This window comes from Nannobrachium achirus, assembly GCF_963921795.1.
Source record: "Nannobrachium achirus genome assembly, chromosome: 1".
Lineage (NCBI taxonomy): Eukaryota > Metazoa > Chordata > Actinopteri > Myctophiformes > Myctophidae > Nannobrachium > Nannobrachium achirus.
This window is the reverse complement of record NC_137810.1, coordinates 78,931,879-78,954,286: the sequence shown is the minus strand read 5'-3', so window position 1 is coordinate 78,954,286 and position 22,408 is coordinate 78,931,879. Positions and strand designations below refer to the sequence as shown.

At 41.3% G+C, this 22,408-nt stretch overlaps 1 protein-coding gene across 1 annotated transcript in view; it reads right to left on the bottom strand.

Moving 5' to 3' along the window:
• Positions 1 to 22,408, bottom strand: part of kdm4aa (lysine (K)-specific demethylase 4A-a) — a 72,368-nt gene that overhangs the window by 35,539 nt on the left and 14,421 nt on the right. The window contains exons 4-15 of the mRNA XM_080723200.1: positions 22,206 to 22,320; positions 19,238 to 19,416; positions 17,050 to 17,099; positions 15,209 to 15,312; positions 13,745 to 13,882; positions 11,278 to 11,459; positions 9,564 to 9,657; positions 7,766 to 7,928; positions 6,253 to 6,358; positions 3,719 to 3,852; positions 2,529 to 2,664; positions 34 to 355 (exon numbers count right to left, since the gene is read on the bottom strand). Coding sequence (XP_080579326.1) covers positions 34 to 355; positions 2,529 to 2,664; positions 3,719 to 3,852; positions 6,253 to 6,358; positions 7,766 to 7,928; positions 9,564 to 9,657; positions 11,278 to 11,459; positions 13,745 to 13,882; positions 15,209 to 15,312; positions 17,050 to 17,099; positions 19,238 to 19,416; positions 22,206 to 22,320 — 1,723 coding nt within the window. The remainder of the gene's footprint in view (positions 1 to 33; positions 356 to 2,528; positions 2,665 to 3,718; positions 3,853 to 6,252; positions 6,359 to 7,765; positions 7,929 to 9,563; positions 9,658 to 11,277; positions 11,460 to 13,744; positions 13,883 to 15,208; positions 15,313 to 17,049; positions 17,100 to 19,237; positions 19,417 to 22,205; positions 22,321 to 22,408) is intronic.

Sequence of the window (22,408 nt, the reverse complement as noted above, 5' to 3'; positions counted from 1 at the left end):
ACTTGTAGTATTTCTACATTGCGGTATAGTTACTTTAACTTTCTCCACCGCTGGCGGCAGGTCCTTCACTGCCCTCTTGACTGGTGGCAGGTCCTTTACTGCTCTCTTTACTTGCGGAAGGTCCTTTACTGCTCTCTTTACTTGCGGAAGGTCCTTTACTGCTCTCTTTACTTGTGGAAGGTCCTTTACTGCTCTCTTTACTTGCGGAAGGTCCTTTACTGCTCTCTTTACTTGTGGAAGGTCCTTCACAGCTCTCTTCACTGCTGGCAGCTCCTTCACTGCTCTCTTCACTGGCGGTCGCTCCTCCTTCCTCACCACGGTGTCACTGTCACTGCTGTCACTCTTCACGTCCTCCCTGCATGGTGGAGGACATGTTGTGTATGCGATAACGTCTTACTGCGCGGTCATTATGTGTTAATATGGACACGACAGGCTGAAGTGTCCATATTAACCCATAATGACCAAGCAGCAAGACGTTATAGCACTTATTACATCGGCTACACAATACAATTAATAATTTGACTAAAAACTAAAAACTAAAGTAAGTATTTCCTTGTTTACAGACTGCTAAAATGTTCTGATACTGCGTCGTCTATTTCTCGCCTCAAATGTTTTCAAAACATTCTTGAGAGCAACTTTTAGTTGTAAATGACGCTGTGTGTTTGTTTACATGGCTGACATGTTGGATACGGCACTAAATTCACGCAGCCTGAATGCAGCAGGTGCTCTGAGCCGTTGATGAGGCAGTGGTGCATTATAGAGCGGAGAGGTCATTATTCTCCTATAATTCACTGCTGATTTCAGCGCTTGACCAATCAGAATCAAGCATTCAACCAATCAGTGTAATAATGTATTGACATCACAAAAGCATGGGGCTACAACTGGGAGTCTGGGACCCCTCAGAGATGCTGCAGGGGGGTGCTGTGCGACAGGGGACTACCTAGGCAGAAATCTCATTAGTCCGAATTTAGTTAGGGTTAGGTTTAGGTTTAGGCATAGTTTTACTGAGGTTAGGGTTAGGTTTAGGCATAGTTTTACTGAGGTTAGGGTTAGGGTTAGGTTTAGGTTTAGGCATAGTATTTCCACCAGGTTAACATCACCAGATTCTGACTAATGGGATGCAGGAACAATGAATATGAATGAGATTTCGGACCAATGCCATGGCACCGTGCGACAAAGCTTCTCTTTTAATTATTTTTTACATTAAACTTGAACCCTCGTGTCCCAATTCTAGGGATCTGAATTTATTATTTATCCAAAATGTAGTGGGGGGGTCCCTGCTTCATCTCTCTCTCTCAGCTAAGGGGTCCTTGGCCTGAAAAATGTTGAAGCCCCCTGAATAGGGCTTACCCACGTTCCCAAGGAAGCAAAATATGTAATGCATGTGCTTACTAAACTAAAACAACAACATAATACTTCCAATGCTTAACATAACATTAACTTCCTGGTCATTGTGAGTCACCCAAGATGCACTGCGCTCTCTCACTTCTCTGTCCTCTGCCTGTTTCAGAGGATTAAACTAATTAAAACATGTATTTTCGGGGGAAAAACCCCTGTTTTGCAATGTAACTACTGTACTTTTATGTTCCTTTTTGATTAACTCATTGAGTGCCAGCCTATCACCACTAGAGGGCGCCCAGTGACCAGAGAATAATAGAGATATGCTGGTAATGCATGCCCAAGCCCTGGAGCCATGACTTTTTTTACAAAGGAAAGGACACTTTCCTTTGTGCATGTACAGGAAGAGGATGAAGTTAGCTTGAAGTTAGCTATTGGCTACCAAGCATTTTAGAAGCCTTATTTTCGTCAACTTAGCCATGATTAAACCTTGCACACCTCATGCATGGGAAAAAAACAGAGAAGAATGAGCTCTAAAAAATCCAATGCAATCCTGGATTGCATTGGAGTGGATTTGTGCAGTTTGTTCACAGCTTTCAAACAAAAAAATCCGATTGGAAATCCGTTCAGGCATTCTTGAGATAATCGCCATTATGTTTTACATGTAATGTAAACAAAAATGGCTGCCCTGTATGTTAGATGGGGTTGTATGGGGGTGGAACATGCAAAATCGCGATTGAAATCATGTTCACCAGATTTGATGGGGTCCAAAAAAAAAAAAAAAAAATTCAAAAAAAATTTTTTCAAAAAAAAAAAAAAATTTTTTTTTTTTTTTTTTTTTTTTTTTTTTTAAAAGCCGAACTTGTTCGGGATCGGCACACTACGATACGCTAATAAAGCCGAACTAGTTCGGGATTGGCACTCAATGAGTTAATATCACGTTTCTTTTGGTACTTTAAATAGCAATAATGGGACTTTTTCCCCATTCACTTCCATTATAAAAAATATTCTTCCCTGGCTTTGTTGTCCCACCTAGAAACAGAACGACATGGGGTGGGACTTGACAAAGAGTGAATTCCAAAACTTTTCCAGTAATGGATTTTTTTTTCTTCTAATTTCAAAATATTTCCAGGAATTTCATGACCGTGGGAACCCTGTGTATCAACGTGGGGGTCTTTGACATGTCTCACCTGGGTGGAGGGAGCTCTCCCTCAGTGTAGTCTCCCTTGGCGTAGCTGTGGACATGGAGGACATCGGCCGGGCTCAGTGTCCTCTGGAAGACATGCTGGGGCGGGCTGCTGTCCTCCTCACTGTCCTCTGTCCTCCCTGAGACAACACGGTCATTACACAGTGTCAAACTCGTTCTTCTGCTATACAACCAAAATGTGGAACGCCCTACCGAAGGCCTTAAAGGAGTGTGGATCACTAGCATCCTTTAAAATCGCCCTGAAAAACCACTTACAGGTGGCAGCGATTCGCAACTGGCAATAACAAACCTAGCCCAGCCTCCCCTGAGCCTTCTTTGCATTTACCTGTATATATTTTTTGCACTGTTTATTTTATTTGTATTTACTACTTTTTTACTATATCTACTGCATAGTACTGTGTTCTATCCGTCTGTCATTCAATGTTATATGAGATACTTTAATGGTTTCTTATGGAAATAAGCTTAGTCTTTTCTAGGATCTCCTTTTAGGTGACCTATCAGTAAACTGTAACATCATGAAACTGTACCTTTTCCTATGCAAACTTCACAAATAAGCACAACTAGAATTGGGAAAAAAGGTATACTACGTAACTCCCCCTCCCCTCAGTACGAGAGGCAGAGAGAGGGGGTTCATACTATAACATTGGGGACCCCTAGGGGGGCCCCAATGTTACTACAGAGGGTCCTCCAAATCTTTGAATGATAGAAACCTTTTTTTCTCCTTTTTCTTATGTTAACCACTTGAACCCTAGTGTCCATATTCTGAGAACTTTAGCCAAAAATAGCAGATCTACAAGCTCGCAACGCCTCGCGCTGCGAGGCGTTGTGAGCTTGTAGATCGGCTATTTTTGGCAAAGAGGTTTGGTGTAGAGGGGAGAAAGAGCAGACTAAGTACAGAGTGAAAGGTCAAGTTTATTAAGCATTGACGGTTCAAGTGGTTAAGTATCTGATAACACACATTGACATGAATCCAAGATTCCCAAAAGAAACTAAAAACAAGGCAAACAATAATTCCTTAATTTTAACTAAATCAAATAAAACCTCAACTAAAACTAAACCTTTTAACATATAAAACTAAACAAAGCTAGCAAGCCCACTTTAACAACAACTAAACTGACATTGTAAAAAAAGTCAAACTAATGAACCTAATGAACCATTCATTAGTATAAGAACCTTGTTCGGAGCGTAGCGGCGAAGCCTGTACGTGGGAGGGAGGGGCTTCAAGAGGACACGCCTCCACAGAGGCGGAGCCATTCTTGTCTTTCCGCCTGTCTTTCCTCCTGGCCGGGCTCCGTCTGTTGGTAGAACTGTCACAACCACGACAAAACCACTTCATCACAGTTGTTTGAGATGAAAGCATTTCTTTTGCTTCATCGTTTTAACACATTGGCTGTGAAAATAGCCAAAAAGACGTCTGGAAACATCTTTATATCAAAATTGGCGTTCCTGGCGTTTCTACCAATATAAATAATAATCAATATTACTATTCTATCGCCAGATTAGCAAAAACACTACATTACCCATAAGCCTCAGCGGCGCTCACTGATGACGCATGCTGGTGACGTGCATGACGCGCGCAGAGCGCTGGTAAACAGAGCTCATTCAAGCTCCATGTTATGTGAACGGGGCCTGCCCGCAATGATGTCTTGATGGAACGACGCGATCACACATTGAATTGGATTATACAAGACCACGTTAACGTTATGATGCGGGACCATCACCCGAGCCGATGTATGGACGCACGTCGCGCGCACACGCGTCCCGGTGAGTTCCATTAACCCTATGATGGCGTCCTATGTGTTAACATAGTGGAAAGCCCAAAAGAAGAGGAGTGAGTGGGAAACCCTATTTAAAGGTGATACACCATGAAATTTCACTTTTCCCATTTTAAAACCTTTTTTTGGGGTCCCACTAGCACCTTCTGCAGTTCAGGCCAAAGGTGGTACTGCAGCTGAAAATGAGAGCGGCTCTCTATTCAGGAGTGGTAATTTAGCCTCAAACCTTTTGAAAAACGTTTTTGGGACATAAACAATAAGACATAAATACTTTTTAAATGCATGGTGTATCACCTTTAAAAGCTCACAACACGTCGCGGTGTGACATGTTGTGAGCCTGTAGATTGGCTATTTATTCATAACATTTTCATAATAAGCAGTATTATTATTATCATCATCATTACAATTTTATTAAATAATAACTATTTTGGTTACTGGTTCCGGTCATTGTCATTGCTTTGTATAATGATTGATTGAGTATTTTATTAGACAAAGTGGAGAACATAACAAGTATAGTCAATACATTAACACTTGGGGAGCCAAACTCGTTCAGGGACGAGTTAAGGCCACTAGGTGTCCCCCTGCCACAGGAAGTTATCTCGTTCACACACGAGGCAACAAACAGTTAACTTTTTGAGACTGCAGCTGCCCTTTGAATGACCTGAGTCATTACGTCACCCAGTCAATGCAGGCAGCCCCTCTGGGGAAGACATCACGGAAGGACTTAACATTGCTTTAGATTCTACTTTGAAACATAAGAACGGCTTTATCTAAGAATGACATGAAAACAGCCCCAGGGAAGCAGAGAGCTGATTGTTTTCATGGCGACACTTTACCGCGATTTTACCGCGATTTTTGGATTTTAGTTTCGCGAGCGTTTGTAAACAAATGCACACGCACGAAGCTTGCGAGGCACGTCAAAACAAAGCGTAAGTCAATGGTGGCAGCAGCAACAGCTATAAATGTTATAAACCTTAGCAGCCCATGTGTTAAAAGAATGTAGTACAGTTAAACACCCTGCTTAAAAGGAACATCCCAAATAAGTCTTTTTACAGTCTTTTTTACGTCGGAAGTCCTAGGTATTCAACTCATGGATATAACAAATAACAAAAAACTAAAAACATACAAACATCACAGTTATACAAAACAGTAAGGATATGGATATATAAATATGGATTTATTATATCATGTTAACTCTCCTTTTTTTCTCTTTTTCTTTCTATTTACAAAGCCTAAAAGGCTACCAGAAACTAAAAGAATTACCATAACCAGGGACGTGCTGGGCCCCTGATTCAGCCCGGGAAAAAGAGTTGGAGAGGCCCTCATTGCGCGCTATAGAGAGATCTCTCTATAGCGCTGCTGCTACTCAAAGATTTGCCATTTTAGATCATGACAAGTGACAAGCCAGTGGGCCACTTACTGTACATGAATTATATTTCGTTGTTGTCGGGTGGAAACCTTGTATGTCCAAAACCGTTTGTTTTGTATTTATCATTTTAAAAATGATTTAAACTAGTGAAAACAGCCGATCTACAAGCACACAACGCCTCGCACTGCGAGGCGTCGTGTGCTTGTAGATCGTCTGTTTTCACTACTTTTGTGCGACGGCCTTGTATGATGAAGCAGGGCTTTGCTTTGCGAACAAATGTACAAATTTAAAACTTGGAGATACAAGGTTTCTGCCCGACAGTGACGATTTACTTTATTGGCCGCCCAGCCCCCAAAATGGAACGACATTTTATTTTTAATCGTTTCCTAATGGCCGGCCCGGACCGGCCGGGAATGAACCGGCCGTTCGGGAGTTGACCCGCTTTTCCCAATGGCCAGCACGTCCCTGACCATAACACAGTTGTAAAATCGCTAATTGCAAATCATTGGTATGGCGATTAATGGCCAAGCCCAGTGTGATGATGGGGAGCAGCAGCAGCCTACCTGTTGGGGGTTTTCTTGGCGGTGGTCTTGCTGTGTGATTTGGGCGTTTGGGGTTTGGCGTCTCTGCTCTTCTTGGGCTCTGGCTTGACCTTGACCGGCTCTGGAACTGTGGATCACAACAAGGAAGCACACAAGTATAGAGCCAATTACTAGTGCATAGTGCAGGAGTCCTCAATTAGTCTTCCATGTCCGGACCGCGAGTCACTGCCCAGGACGAATTATAGTAAAAAAAGAAAAGAAAAAAAGAAAACGTGGACAAATATCTCCACGTTTCGTTTCCATTACTGCAACAACAAAAAAAAAAAAAAAAAAAAAAAAAAACATTAGCAAAAATTAAGAAAGGGATCCCTAATTGTGTAAGATGTACGATTATGAGGGCAGGTAGAATGTGACAACAACGTGTCGCGCTGCGACGCGTTGTGAGCTTGGAGGTCGGCTATTTTCAATGCTTGATTCCTACACAGAGAGAGAAATTATTTCAACATAAGATACTGCATTCAAGTTCAGGAGAGTTTGGACAAGGCAATTCTCTTGAATGCTGCCTTCAGATATGGCATGGAAAGAGGGCCATTTGCATTTCTTTCACCATAGTAAAAACTGCATTCATGGTCTGTAGAGGGCACTTTTTACAGACGGATAAAATGGCAGGGGCTCAAGCCTCCTTTGATGCCTATCTGTGCACCTGCCTGGAAGCAGAGTCCTGCACGGGTCCAATTTTGACAACTCGCGCCCGCCCCGCCCGTCTACCTGTGATTATATAAAAATCAAAACCAGATCCGTCCCACCCGTCAAAAAAGGACCTGTTGCCTGCCCCGTTACGTGATTACATGCATTAAAGTAAATAGCCTACAGCCATGCGTGCGTTCTTCCAATGGCATCGCACTCTATTTTCACTCCATAGTTGATCGTCCCTGCACGCGTCGCCGTCGGAAAATGCTGTTATTAAGCATATTATTAATATTATTATTTGGATGAAGTAGAACAACCTTTAAAACCAATCATAATCATTTAAAATTGTATCATGATCTGACACTGTCAGACTTGTAGGTATGCATATTAAGGTTTAATGAGATGTAGGCTAAAGACCAAATCATATTAGTTTGGGCAACTACATGGCGCTAGGCAAGCAGTTCACTCACGCCCACTTTATTCAGTTGTGTGTCTGTGTCCTCCTGTGACTGTGTGCGCTCCAGCCGGCAGCCGCTCCATGTGTGTGACTTGAAGTTTAGGCTAAACAGTGCTGTTATGATGCTGTGGTTCTGTCCTGCTGCTCACTGTGTGCGCTCTTGTGACGTTGTTTTAGGCAGAAACAGTTGTCTGATTTTCACAGTAAAATGTCAACCGCCTGTGTTTAGTCGCGCACTGCCCGTCCCCGCACCCGCACATTTATAATAGTATATATTCCGCCCGTTTCTACCCGTCAAACACGGGTACCCGTCGGGTACCCACGGGGCCCCGACCCGTTGCAGGACTCTGCCTGGGAGAGAAGGTCTTGTTCCACTACTTTCTGTACCTTTCTCTGGTGTGATGGAGGCTTCAGTCTTCTTCTTCTTCTTCTGCTGCTTGTGGCTCGGCTTGGCTTTCTTCTTCTCCAGGACCTTGTGTGTCTCCTGACGCTCATGCGCCGGAGTGGCGCCACCTGCTGGCATCTCCACTGCTGCAACGTGCTGCTGTTTCTGTTGCGGGGTTACGGATAGGGGCGTCACAAGGGGGGGAAAGTGGGACTGAGTTACTAGGGCCCAGGGTGGAGGGGCCTTACGGCCGGGCTACACCAAGCCGCTTTGCACTTCAATATCTGCTTGTATATCTGCTATTTTTCAATAGTTAAAGCACAAAAAAACGTGTAATACTGTGTCCCCAGTCTAAATGGGTTAAACACCCTCCTCCTATGAAGAACATTCATGGGGGGCCCACAGTGAATTCTTGTACCCAGGGCCCAGGATTTGGTGCGACACGCCTGATTAACTCACTTACTGCCAATTTAAAATGCCCCTCGAGTGGCACTAGTGCCAGAAGCCTCCATAGACTCCCATGTAATTTATAGTGCACAGATCATGCACGCCCATGCACAGATCATGCACCATGTTTGTGCAGGCTGTTCACAGCTTTCAAACAAAAAAAAAAGATTGGAAATCCGTTCAGGCATTCATGATTTATCAGCCATAATGTTTTCTTCAGATGTAAACAAAAATGGCTGCCATGTTTGAAAGATGGGGTTGTATGGGGGGTGGAACATGCAAAATCGCGATTGAAATCATGTTTACTAGATTTAATTGGCACTGTATGAGTTAAGTGGTTAGCTAAAACTGAACTGAACAAAACACTACTATTGAGGAAACATTTGAATAAACTGAAATAAAACAAATTACAATAAGTAAACTGCCAATGTGTGTTTACAAAACTAACTTAGTAGTAGTAGAAAATTCCCTTTGTTTTAGTGGTCAGTGTTTCATAGAGGAGGCTGCCAGCTATTTTCAAATAATCTTAGCTATTCGGTGCCAGCGTTTTCTGGGAATTTTACAATGTTTTCTAACGGTGATCACGCGCATTCACGTTGCCCTGTTCTGCAGCACACTACAAGCCCATTTAGGCCTAGAATTATTGACAGCTTTAACTGTTGAAAAATAGCAGATATACAAGCTCACGCGCTGCGAGCTTGTAGATCTGCTATTTTTGAAAAAGTCGTACAAATGTGTGCAAATCTTTGAATATATGTATTTTCAAAGCGAACGTTTGTAACTAAAATTTTGCTTCTGGGTGGTCACTGGAACTAAATATTTTGAGATGGGGGTCCGAGGCCAAATACATATCATTTTGGGGGTCCTTCACATGAAAAAGTTTGAGCACCACTGCAGTTAAGTGAAAAGGACCTTTTCTTTGACGATGGCTGGCCTGATTGCTGACATAGAAACATATTTTTTTTCCCCAAAAACCTTAGAAGGATTCCACTTCAGGTCAAAATTCAAATGTTCATGATTTTTTCAAAAAATAGCAGATCTACAAGCTCGCAGCAATCTGCCATTTTTCAATAGTTAAAGCATAAAATAATAATACACTATAATGTGTACCCGTTCTAAATGGGTTAACTGTGGCAGTTTTAAATCCTGTTGTCAAATGATTGTCTCATAACAGTGAAAATAGCTCTACAAGTTCACAAAGCTCACCATTTTATCGGACCATTTTGTATGTTATCCCTGCCTACCACACATCAAACTAACACCGATAAATACAAATAAACAAAAAACGTTTTGAAAGAAATAATAATACTACTACTAAAAAAACTACAAAATAAAGAAAGGTTTTTTACCAACCTTCTTTTTTTGCTCACACAGCTTCTTGGCTCCTCCCACTGGGCTCTCCACTGCTGCATCATGCTGGTGTTTAGTTGCCTTCCGTCGCTCTTCACTGCAGCACAGTGGAAACAACACATTTATGAACCATGGTTTCTATTTACAGTTTACACTATACTAGGGCATTCACCAAATATTAGAATATTCGAATATTCAAATATCAAAGTCACTATTCGATGTTGTTCACCAAAGTCGAATATTATTTTTTTAATTTATTTTTTTATTGTTTTTTCTTTAAAAAAGATATAGTTTATAAAGCTTGGCTAGATAGGAAGTCATAAGAATGAGTTGTCAATGCCCCTGGTGGATGAATTTGTTAATGCTCTATACCAGGGGTTCTCAAACCTTTTTAGGCCGTGACCCCCAAAATAAACATATTTGAACTGGGGACCCCCACCCTGACAAGGACTTGGAATTGTAGGTATTACATTTAATGTGACTCGGTTCCGCAGATAAATATTGTGAAAATAGCAGATCTACATGCTCACAACGCCTCGCAACACAAGGCGTTGTGAGCATGTAGATCGGCTATTTTCACAATGTTCGCCTCTTGCTTACTTAAAATTTGACAGTTTGGCCAGTCCTGTCGAATATTCAACTATTCGAATACTAAAAATCACTATTCGTGAACGCCCTCCACTATACTATATAAAATATGCAATAATATTCAATAGGCTACCCAACACTGTGGGTGTGGGTCGCCACCCACCTGACAAGCAGGCATACGTAATGAACTGGTGGATGTGGCCGCATACAAACATTATTTAAACACTTTTTTGGAAAATAATCGTCCTCCTTGTATAATCACCAGTAAGACGTCTTGGCCATAAATGGATTCTGTTAGTGTGGTTATCCTAACAGTGCATCATCTGGGATACAATCCCTTTTATGCCCAAAAATGGAGATCCCTAACAGAATCCCTGTTATGCCCATATATGGAGATCCCTGCTCTGAGTATCTGACATCACTGTGATGTCACCTGTGATGTCACAGTGATGTGTCAGGGGAACCACAGTGTCAGGCGTTACACGTATACAGGTACATGCGGTCAAGCTGTGACGGTTCTCATAGTAAACTTGCTCCCTACGGTCGCAATAATACCTGATCATCATGTTTTTTTGAGCGGGGGATCATGCCATCCCATCTTGAAAAACATAACTATTGAAAAATCGCAGATATACAAGCTCACAGCGCAGCACCGAGTGCCACGCTGCGAGCTTGTAGATCTGCTATTTTTTTGAAAAATCATGAAAATGTGTGCAAGTCTTTGAATATCCTTGACCCGATATTTGAACAAACTACTAAATTCCTATTAAAAAAATCAGTTGTTCTCAAACCTTTTCATGTCAAGGACCCCCAAAATTACAGGTATTTGGCCACGGACCCCCCATCTCAAAATATATGATTCCAGGGACCCCCCCGGAAGCAGAGATTTGAGTTACAAAAGTTTGCTTCGAAAAATATATATTGAAAAAATGTGCACACATTTTCAAGATTTTTCAAAAATATCAGGTCTACAAGCTCGCAGCGCGGCACTCGGTGCCGCGCTGTGAGCTTGTAGATCTGATATTTTTCAATAGTTAAAGCATTCAATAATTCTAGGCCCTAAATGTTTTAAAAAGGTACTGACCAAGTGAAAAGAATAAGTAAAAAAGTGTAAAAAAAAAATACTGACCGGGGTTTCTCCTTCAGGTCCTCCTCTGCTGGCCTCAGGTACTCTGCAGCCACCGGCGTGGGCGTGGTGTGGTCGATGGGGGCGTGGTCTTTGCCCGCCTTCCACAGCTTGTAGCGGTGGGGCTGGAACTTACGCACAAACGCGTCCATGGAGATCTTCACGATGTCCTGGCGACACGTGCACTGCACCGGAGGGAGCGCACGTTTCAGACACAAATAGTGCACGTGTCTTCAATAGGGGGGGTCCGGGACCCCTAGGGGGTCCTCAGAGTTACTTTTTCTTTCTTTTTTTACATTAACCATTTGAACCCTAGCGTCCTTACTCAGAGGCGAACGTTAGCTGAGAATAGGAGATCTACAAGCTCACAGCACCTCGCAGCTATGCTCAGCAAAAAGGTTTTGTGTAGACAGACACCTTGAATTATAATTTGTTGTGCAATGCTACATAGAATAGTGAAAATAGCAGATCTACAAGCATACACCACATTGCAATGTGACATTTTGTGCTCTTGTAGATCTGCTATTTTCATCATATATTAAACAAAAAATAACAAAAAAAATTAAGTAATCGTGATATTGTGCCGGATATAAGACAGTGTTTTATTCCAGTAAAAATATCCTAAAAATTGGGTTGTATTAAATCTGGTTCTCTAGACATGTTTTCACATGCCTTTACACTTCTGCGTTGATAGATTGGCGCTCGTATCGCTGAAACCAGTGTTCTGAATCGAGCCAGTGAAGAAGAAGCACCCTAGATTTTGTCTTATAGACATGTTTATCCAAAACAAGTCTTGAAAAATGGGGGTCATCTTATATTCAGTCTTCTTATATTTGCCACAATACGGTAATTTGAACTCACACCGACCAGCCCTAGAGTGGCTGCATGATCGCCGACACCGATGTCATCCAAGAAAGGTCAAATAACGATGGACATATTGTCCACACCCAGATATCAGTGTAAAAGTCTAAAAGGTTGAATAAGGATGGACACATTGTCCATACCCAGATATCAGTGTAAAAGTCTAAAATGTTGAATAAGGATGGACACATTGTCCACACCCAGATATCAGTGTAAAAGTCTAAAAGGTTGAATAAGGATGGACACATTGTCCATACCCAGATATCAGTGTAAAAGTCTAAAATGTTGAATAAGGATGGACACATTGTCCAGACCCAGATATCAGTGTAAAAGTCTAAAAGGTTGAATAAGGATGGACACATTGTCCAGACCCAGATATCAGTGTAAAAGTCTAAAATGTTGAATAAGGATGGACACATTGTCCAGACCCAGATATCAGTGTAAAAGTCTAAAAGGTTGAATAAGGATGGACACATTGTCCAGACCCAGATATCAGTGTAAAAGTCTAAAAGGTTGAATAAGGATGGACACATTGTCCAGACCCAGATATCAGTGTAAAAGTCTAAAAGGTTGAATAAGGATGGACACATTGTCCAGACCCAGATATCAGTGTAAAAGTCTAAAAGGTTGAATAAGGATGGACACATTGTCCAGACCCAGATATCAGTGTAAAAGTCTAAAAGGTTGAATAAGGATGGACACATTGTCCAGACCCAGATATCAGTGTAAAAGTCTAAAAGGTTGAATAAGGATGGACACATTGTCCAGACCCAGATATCAGTGTAAAAGTCTAAAAGGTTGAATAAGGATGGACACATTGTCCAGACCCAGATATCAGTGTAAAAGTCTAAAAGGTTGAATAAGGATGGACACATTGTCCAGACCCAGATATCAGTGTAAAAGTCTAAAAGGTTGAATAAGGATGGACACATTGTCCAGACCCAGATATCAGTGTAAAAGTCTAAAAGGTTGAATAAGGATGGACACATTGTCCAGACCCAGATATCAGTGTAAAAGTCTAAAAGGTTGAATAAGGATGGACACATTGTCCAGACCCAGATATCAGTGTAAAAGTCTAAAAGGTTGAATAAGGATGGACACATTGTCCAGACCCAGATATCAGTGTAAAAGTCTAAAAGGTTGAATAAGGATGGACACATTGTCCAGACCCAGATATCAGTGTAAAAGTCTAAAAGGTTGAATAAGGATGGACATATTGTCCACACCCAGATATCAGTGTAAAAGTCTAAAAGGTTGAATAAGGATGGACACATTGTCCAGACCCAGATATCAGTGTAAAAGTCTAAAAGGTTGAATAAGGATGGACACATTGTCCAGACCCAGATATCATTGTAAAAGTCTAAAAGGTTGAATAAGGATGGACACATTGTCCAGACCCAGATATCATTGTAAAAGTCTAAAAGGTTGAATAAGGATGGACATATTGTCCAGACCCAGATATCAGTGTAAAAGTCTAAAAGGTTGAATAAGGATGGACATATTGTCCAGACCCAGATATCAGTGTAAAAGTCTAAAAGGTTGAATAAGGATGGACATATTGTCCAGACCCAGATATCAGTGTAAAAGTCTAAAAGGTTGCGTACTGTACCAGTTTGGCTTGCTTGCCGTAGTCGATCCACCGCTGCGTGGCAAAGTTGGTGGACTCTGCACAGTTGAAGCCGTGGTTGAAGCCAGCATGATAACTGAACGGAAAGGTCACCATGAACTGACGCGACTCCTGAGTCACCTGAAGACCAACACACACACACACACACACACACACACACACACACACACGCACGCACGCACGCATACACACGATTATTATGACAAAAGAAATCGCGATATTATTGCCGCCATCAAAATCCATTATCCTGGGGCGGAGCATTTGCCACAAAATAGCAGATCTTTTGATCTTTTGGCAAAGACATTTGATAGAGAGTGAAAAAAAAGACTGTATCAAGTACATACATATAAGTACCTTTTACCAATTATAGATGGTTTAAGTGGTACCGGATATGCAGCTCTGGAAATAAAATGTTATGATCCCAGTGGAGGACGATATCACGAGGAATTAAATCACCACAATACGATTATCGTGAGTGTTTTCGATCACGATAAACGATAATATCACTTGTCGTCCCATCCCTAGTCTGGGGTCCCCCAGGGGTCCTTGGGGGGGTTCCAGGGGGTCCCCTGCTAAATCATTTGATAGATAATTTGGGTGATTTTTACCCCCGTTTCTCCCCAATTTAGTCTGTGCTAAATTGCCAATTAATTAAATAGCACCACCCGATGAAACCAAGTTGTACTTGTTCCATTTGTACACTGAAAGTTAAATGAAAACTGAGGATTTTACAGTGGAGTTTGGGGTCCCAGGGAGAAAAAAAAATAGGGGTTCGTGGTCTAATCTCTAATGAATATCAGTCATTGAAATTAAACATGTTTTAGAATCACGTTTGATCAGGAGTCAAAGAGATGAGACACACTAGGGGTGCAGGAAAAAAATCGATTTGAATTCGAATCGTGTTTCTAACATGTTAAGATTCAGAATCGATTCTCATTTTTCAAAAAAATGAATTAGATATTATGATTTTTATTAGATTTTATGATTTATTATGATTTTTTTTTATAAAAAAAATAGATATTATGTTGTGTTTGTACAAGTTAAAAGCATGTGTGCAAGCATGAATGTTGTCTTGGATTTACCTTTGTATGTTTACATTATTGCAATAAGTTGATAAAACCTTTACAATTATAAAAGCTACGTAAATGTACTCTGCTTTCATGCCAGCAGACTGGAGTAGATCCTGATATATGCATTGAATAGAGAATCGTTTCTGAATTCGAATTGTTTGGATTTGAAAGCATTGGAAAAAAAAGTTGTGAATCGTGACCCCAAGAATCGATTCTGCATCGAATCGTGGGACACCCAAAGATTCGCAGCCCTAAGACACACACAGTCACACACACACACACACACACACACACACACACACACACACACACACACACACACACACACACACACACACACACACACACACACACACACACACACACACACACACACCTTCTCATAGGGGACACCGTATTTCTTCAGGATGGAGGGGGACATCAGGGTCATCTTATGACGGAGGAAAGCCTCGCAGCCCTGAACGTTACCAGGGAAGAACCCTGCAGGAGGAGACAAGGGAACCACACGGTCACACGCTGTGTGTGTGTGTGTGTGTGTGTGTGTGTGTGTGCGTGCGTGCGTGCGTGCGTGCGTGCGTGCGTGCGTGCGTGCGTGCGTGTGTGCGCGCGTGTGTGATAGAAATGTAAAAAGAAATGTAAAATGAATGACGTTGGTATCTGTATAGCAAATGGTAAAAGGTAACAACTTATGGGTGTGGCACGAGATCTAAAAGGGTTAACCAATTATAGGAATGGTATTATGCTTAAAATGCATATATCATGTTTTTTCTTTTTTTGGAGCTGTGTGGAGCTCCCTATACGTGGCCGTGTGTGTGGGTCTGTCTGTCTGTCTGTCTGTTTGTCTGTTTGTCTGTCTGTCTGTCTCCGGGTATGTAGCCTGCAGTAACCTTTTCTGGCCAGGGAGGGGCGCTGTTGCACACACACACACACACACACACACACACACACACACACACACACACACACACACACACACACACACACACACACACACAGCTCCACTTCGAACAGAGGTTCGATTTTTTACAAATACAGTACAAAGAAATTCAGACCTGCAAGCTCAAAATGTGTCATGATGATGACTATGACCATTTGTCCTTCCTTGGCTCCAATGTTTGGGAACCTCTCAGTTTTAGATAAATACAGTAACGTGATTAGTATGTTTAAACTGTTGCCCCTTTTGCCTCAATTTGTTATTGATTCACAAATGTACTGTGGAGTAGAGGTGACTAGAGCATCCACCAACATAAAATAAAAACATGTTTGATTTATCTAAATTAGTGAGAATTGTATAATGACTTTAAAGTCTAAAGTCAAATTGCTCCACGCTGCTGTTATGAGAACAGCCACTAGATGGCAGTAAAGTACTTTACAACAGCTGGAGTTTCAATGCTGGGCCCATGCTGGTGGCCAGCATTACAACTGACTGCTGTCTTCTGCCCTACAAGCTTGTTAGGGAGTCTTACTGATTAGATAATGCTCTTTTGTTGTTGTTGTGATTTTAGAAAAAATAAATATAATTGAACTATGAAATGCCCAAATTAGTTATGGAAGGTTCAAATTCAGTTACCAACACATTGGTATACCGACTGATAATGTTGAATTATCAGTCGGGCGGTCAGTTATATTTTCCTATCTCACATTAAAGTGAAAAGATGTATACTCCAATCTCTTTTCAACATTTGAAACGTTCCTCTTCTTAGAACTAGGCGATAGTACTACAGTGGTCGGGACCCAAATTATTTTGTGGGGTCCCCAGATGATTAACTTAATGAGCAACATTGTTTTCCCACTCAACAGTAAACAAACCAACATAAAGTTGAAGTGTATAGTTGGTATCTGCACATTTCTAAAGTGATAATTTAAGGGTTAGAAAATGACAAATTAAACATTGGCCAAATTGTCAGAGGCAGAAATTGTGAAAATAGCCGATCTACATGCTCACAACAACAACGTTGTGAGCATGTAGATCGGCCATTTTCACAATAGAACCGTGTTATATGAAATGTAATGCCTCAACTCTTAGTGCTCGTCAGGGTGGGGGGTCCACAGTTAAAATATGAGTATTTTGGGGGTCGCGGCCTGAAAAGGTTGAAGACCTCTGTACTAGTACAATGTCATGGTCGTTGACACTGACAGCCCTACAATGGGACATTTGTGTAGCATTTTCCTCCTAAAACAACAGGTGTGTGATGGTGAATCAAACCAAAGTCGTACCTCTAGCCAGACGTTCCAGACGCTTCCCATGTTCAGGAGGAACAACATACCTGAAAAACAACAGCAGAAACTACAATATGTTCCAGTCCATGTCTTCACATACACAGCTGACTGTTATGCTAACTGAAACATTTTAATTTAATTTTTAGCATCACCTTCACCAGCGTTTCTCAATCTTTTTTGGCTTGAGTTCCCCCTTTCCCAGATTTTTGAATCCAAGTACCCCCTTTCGGGGTTCCCACAATTTTTTACCAATGAATTTCCAAAACTTTTCCAGAATATTTAACCCAATTTCCAAGACTATATTATAACAATAATTCCGCTCAATAACAAGTCGCTTACTCCTATACGCAATGCCAAAAGACAGCTAGTGTATGCCAGTGGTTCTCAACCTTTTCAGGCCGTGACCTCAGAAATAATCATATTTTAACTGGGGAGGAATTTTGTATAAATGTTTAATTTGTCATTTCAGAGGTATTAACAAAATCAATAACCAAAGACAATGCATAGCTATTTCTTTCCAGGACCTTCCAGGACCCTTGATCAATTCCAAAACTTTTCCAGTACTGGAACAAATATTTTTCTAATTTCAAAATATTTCCAGGAATTTCATGACCTTGGGAACCCTGCCCTTTACCTAATAACATTGTCCATACAAAACTGCAATTAAAACCATGAACATCCCCAACAAATTGTGGGTGAGAGTTTCAAATAGTGCCTCCCGAAGAGATTTATTTTCAACACTGTGGCCATGACATTTCAGACCAGTTTTTATGTCAATAACTTACATTCAAACAACTTTCAAACACATCCCAGTTGCTGGTACCTGCATGTATTTTGGGTTAAAGGACAACTTTAGTTTTTTACAACAAGGGTTCATATTTTGGATTGTAATTAAAGAATATAAAAGATGAGTGTTAAATTGATTTAATTTACTTCTTTCTATTGTTTTAGAGATTCTTATTTCAGTGGTTGGGGCAAGCGTACAAGTGGCTAATTATGTCATTTTACACAGAATAAGCCCATTCCCAAGATACAACACAACCTTTCATGGTTGGATGTGACTTATGGGGGCTAGAAGTGTTACTGTAATTAGCAATAAAGAAACTGCTGGCTTATTGTGTCTTAAAAGACATATTTAGCCACTTGTACAGTATGTAAGCATGCCCCCATGTGTACGCATGCCCCACATTTTAGCACGGTAAACGTGATAAAACAATATAACGAAGCAAATGTAAACATTAAAACACTCACTTTTTCTTTTCTCTAATTACAATCTAAAATATGAACCCTTGTTGTAAAAAAACAAAGTTGTCCTTTAATAACTGTCAGGCTCACAATAAGTTTCTCCAAGGGTCATCATTAAACATAACAGTAAATGTTTTTTTTTCTCCTTCTAATTCAATTGTAGTTAATTGTTTAACTATGTAAAATATTATCATGATTTATACTTCTATTTTTCTTTTTTGGGAGCATTTGTACCCCCATTTGTGAACCCCTGACCTACACGATGGGACTGAGTATGTCCTGTTTATTTTCACGGTAGTATTGTCTTTCACTCACAACAGAAAACGAACAATCACAGCCTCATTGCTTTGGTTAAGAAGGCCGCGTTTAAACATGAACGTGATTTAAAAGTTAAGAGTAGAAGATAAATGCACTTTTGTGCAGCAGCGTTAAGGCCCTTTTCCACCGGCAGCGATAACGATGACGATAGCCATAAAATATCACAGCGATAATTATGCCTTCACATTGATGTCCGATAAAGTTATCGGACATCAATGTGAAGAGGCGCTAATTAACAGCCGCTCGCTCGAGCTGTTTGTCAGAGACCCAGTTCCATATCACTGTGATCTTAACCACATCGTTGTTGATCCTAACGATGTAGTTGTCGGCTATCGTTGTCTTTATCGGTGTTTGGTGGATGCTGCCGATCCACTTCAACTTTTTTAAATCGTTATCGTCATCGTTATCGCTGCCGGTGGAAAAGAGCCTTTACACTGATATCTATGAGGGAACAGTGAAATTAGTGTTTTTCGTCACCGCGGTAGCCTGGTACAGATTAATATAGTTTACTGTACAACCCGTCAAACGTGTCTCCCCAGTTCAAATATGATTATTTTAGGGGTCTGACAAGGTTGAGAACCACTGCTGTAGACAGTGATGTGTAATGGCGTGGTGTCCCTACCAGGACCGGGGCTCTCCATAGTGCATGTAGGTGATGTTGTACAGGTCCATGTCCTCCGTGTGCCAGGCGAACGCACTCTTCCACATGCCAAAGAACAGGCGGGGCGTGTTCACGCCCTTCAGGCCCTCCGCCATGTCCAGGATGGTGTCCAGACGGGCCATGTTCCACTCCGTCACACCCTGGCAAAGAATTACAAACCAATGTTGCATGCTGTACATGTACAGTACTACACTAAGATGTGTTCCCGTCCATAATGGGTTAAAGGAGCTATAGTCAACTTTTTCATTTTGGCCGTTGTCAGGCTGACTTAGTTTGTTTACATCCGTCTTATTCTTTTATGTGGAATCCATATAAAGGAGAGAAGAGGGATGTAAACAAAGTCTGCCTGACAATGGCCAAAATGATTATTTTATCATTATTTTACACTTTTTGTGGTCATTTTTGAAAAGAAACACATGAAGCTTAATTATTTTTATAAAATATTTTCGAAACGTTATTTTTATTTTAGCATCCGTTTTTCAAGAAAAGGAGTAGTTCACCTCCAAAATGAAAACAAAATGTACCCCCATTGATTCCGGATGGGGACCTGAGTGCACTCGTCCCCATCCAGAATCAAGGGGGTACATTTATTCTAACAATTTATTTGTCTTAAGAATGCGACAAATACAAAAAATACTATTGAACTCTATGTCCCCAAGACATGAGTAATCAATAGTAAAAAAAAAAGTCATTTTGGGGGTGAACTACTCCTTTAATACCAGGGTTTCCTGCAGCACTTTACAGGCCAGGCGCCCCGCCTGGCCAGAAAACCCCCCCGCCCCCCCAAGGGTATAAAAAAAAATATATATATATATATATATATATATATATTTTTTTTTTTTTCAATTTTTTTTTTTTTTCAAAAAAACTTTTTGGACCTCCAACAATGTACTAGGCATGATCGCGATCGCGAAATTGCATGTTTAACCCCCATACCAACCCTATCTTTCAAACATGGCAGCCATGTTTGTTTACATTTGAAGAAAACATAAGGGCTGGTATCTCCTGAATGCCTGAACGGATTTCCAAGCTAATTTTTTGATTTGAAAGCTGTGAAAAGCGTGTACATGCATAGTGCATCATCTGTGCACGAATTCGTACACCAGCGTGCACACTATTTTTTTAACCCTTTGGTGGCGAACCGGCAATATAAGTTATTCAAAGTTGAATAAATGTGGATGATAGCATGTAGTTGTGTTTTCCGTCATCATGGGCACATTCATGTGTTTTTTATAGGGCAAAAATAAGAATTAATATTAAAAATTAAGTGAATTAATTACTCGAATTAATTAATTAATTATCAAAAATTTTCGCCATGAAATCCCCCCCTGGTCAAGACTTTTTCCTGCAGGAAACCCTGAATACTGCTATACTAGTAAGACGCCTCAGGGCGACATGCGACCTATCTGGCCAGGGATGTATATCGGATGGGTATATCGGACCCAATCTCAACAGTGCCTGTTGAGATTGGTAGAACATGACCATATATGGGCATTACCAAATATGGGCATTACCAGATATGCCCTTAATATTGTTGACATCGGGACAGGGCACTCCATATATGGGCATAGAACGGACAAGGACGTAATTAATTTGCAAATGTGATCTGGGAGCATGATGTCAGAGTGATGTCACAGTGACAAGGGAACCAATAGACTGTAAAAATGTGTACTGACTGACTGAAGGAAGGACTGACACAGACAGACAGACAGACAGACAGACAGACAGACGGAGACACGCTGCGACATTTCTCATGGTATACTGAGACCTTCAGTCGCAACAATTAACTAATTTAGCTGGGGACCCCCTGGAACCCCTGCAAGGACCCCTGGGGGTCCCCGTGCCCCACTTTGAGAGCCATTGAGCTAGATAACAGAACATGCAATCGTACTCAATTTGGAAAATAGCATTCACTTCAGCCCATAGTGGGCGCCATGAATGGGAAATTCTATCTCCCCTCTTATAGTAAATGTACCCCCATTGATTCTGGGTGGGGACCCAAATGCATGGTACTGGATGGGGAAACCATCAGAGTAAAGCTACTATAATCAAATGTTTGTCTTAGGAATGCGACAAAAAACAAAAAGATATTATTGAACTCAAGTCTCGATGGCATGAGTAATCAATAGGAAAAAAAAGTCATTTTGGGGGTGAACTACTCTTTAACTGTCCTACTGCCAGATGGTATAATGTATTTATTGGGGCTGGTGCCAGCAAAAAGCAGCTTACCTTTGCGATGTTATAGAAAATTATCTATTGATATTTTCAAACTAATTCTTTTTACAATATGACGCTCATATGTGTACTTTGGCCTAGCCTGACTGCTATAGCGTCCGACTCTATCACACACTTCGTTCACCAACAGGGGGTGGTGATGTGCGGACTGAAGTGTCAGGCTAACTTTGGCCTAGCTGGCGGCAGAGGGCAGCCTTATACAAAGAATTCATGTGAATTGGGCCGTTTCGCTTGCCATCCATTCAGAGCACAGAAATGCATTTTCTAGAACAGATCCACAGAAAACAGCCAGGAAGTGATTTGGGACTCCATTATTGCTAACGTGCGGTGGATTTTTGAGAGCAGCGTTACGGGAGATGTTTTTACAGTACACGGCGGCGCGACCCCCCATCAGCTTACAGTCATCAGAAGAGGTAAAAAGAACGAGCCGTATTGGCAACGCGCCGCAAAATTGGGGCGAACGGGAACGTCCGAAACAGTAAAAGAGTTAAGAACTGAAGTTAATAAAATAAAATAAAGTATGTATGTTTACATAAAAACAATAGTAAAAGAGTATACTTTTGTACACAACAGTATACTGTACATGGCAACAAGAACCCCAAAAGGGAAAGGTATAGTTACAAAATGTTCTACTGTAAGTGCTGTAATGAAGGCTTGTGATGGTGTGAGCAGAGAGTATACAAACAGCCCTCACCACATCGTACAGGGTCCCGCTGACCTCTGCTCCGTACAGGGGGGGGTTGGAGGTCAGGCTCTTCCAGAACTTTCTCTCCAGCTCCTCAAAGTCTGCATAGCGAGGATGACAGAACCTAGGAGGGAACAATGGGAGACCCAGTGTGAACACATTAAGGCCCGGAACGATCTACAAGCTCGACCTGCAAGCTTGTAGATCTGCAT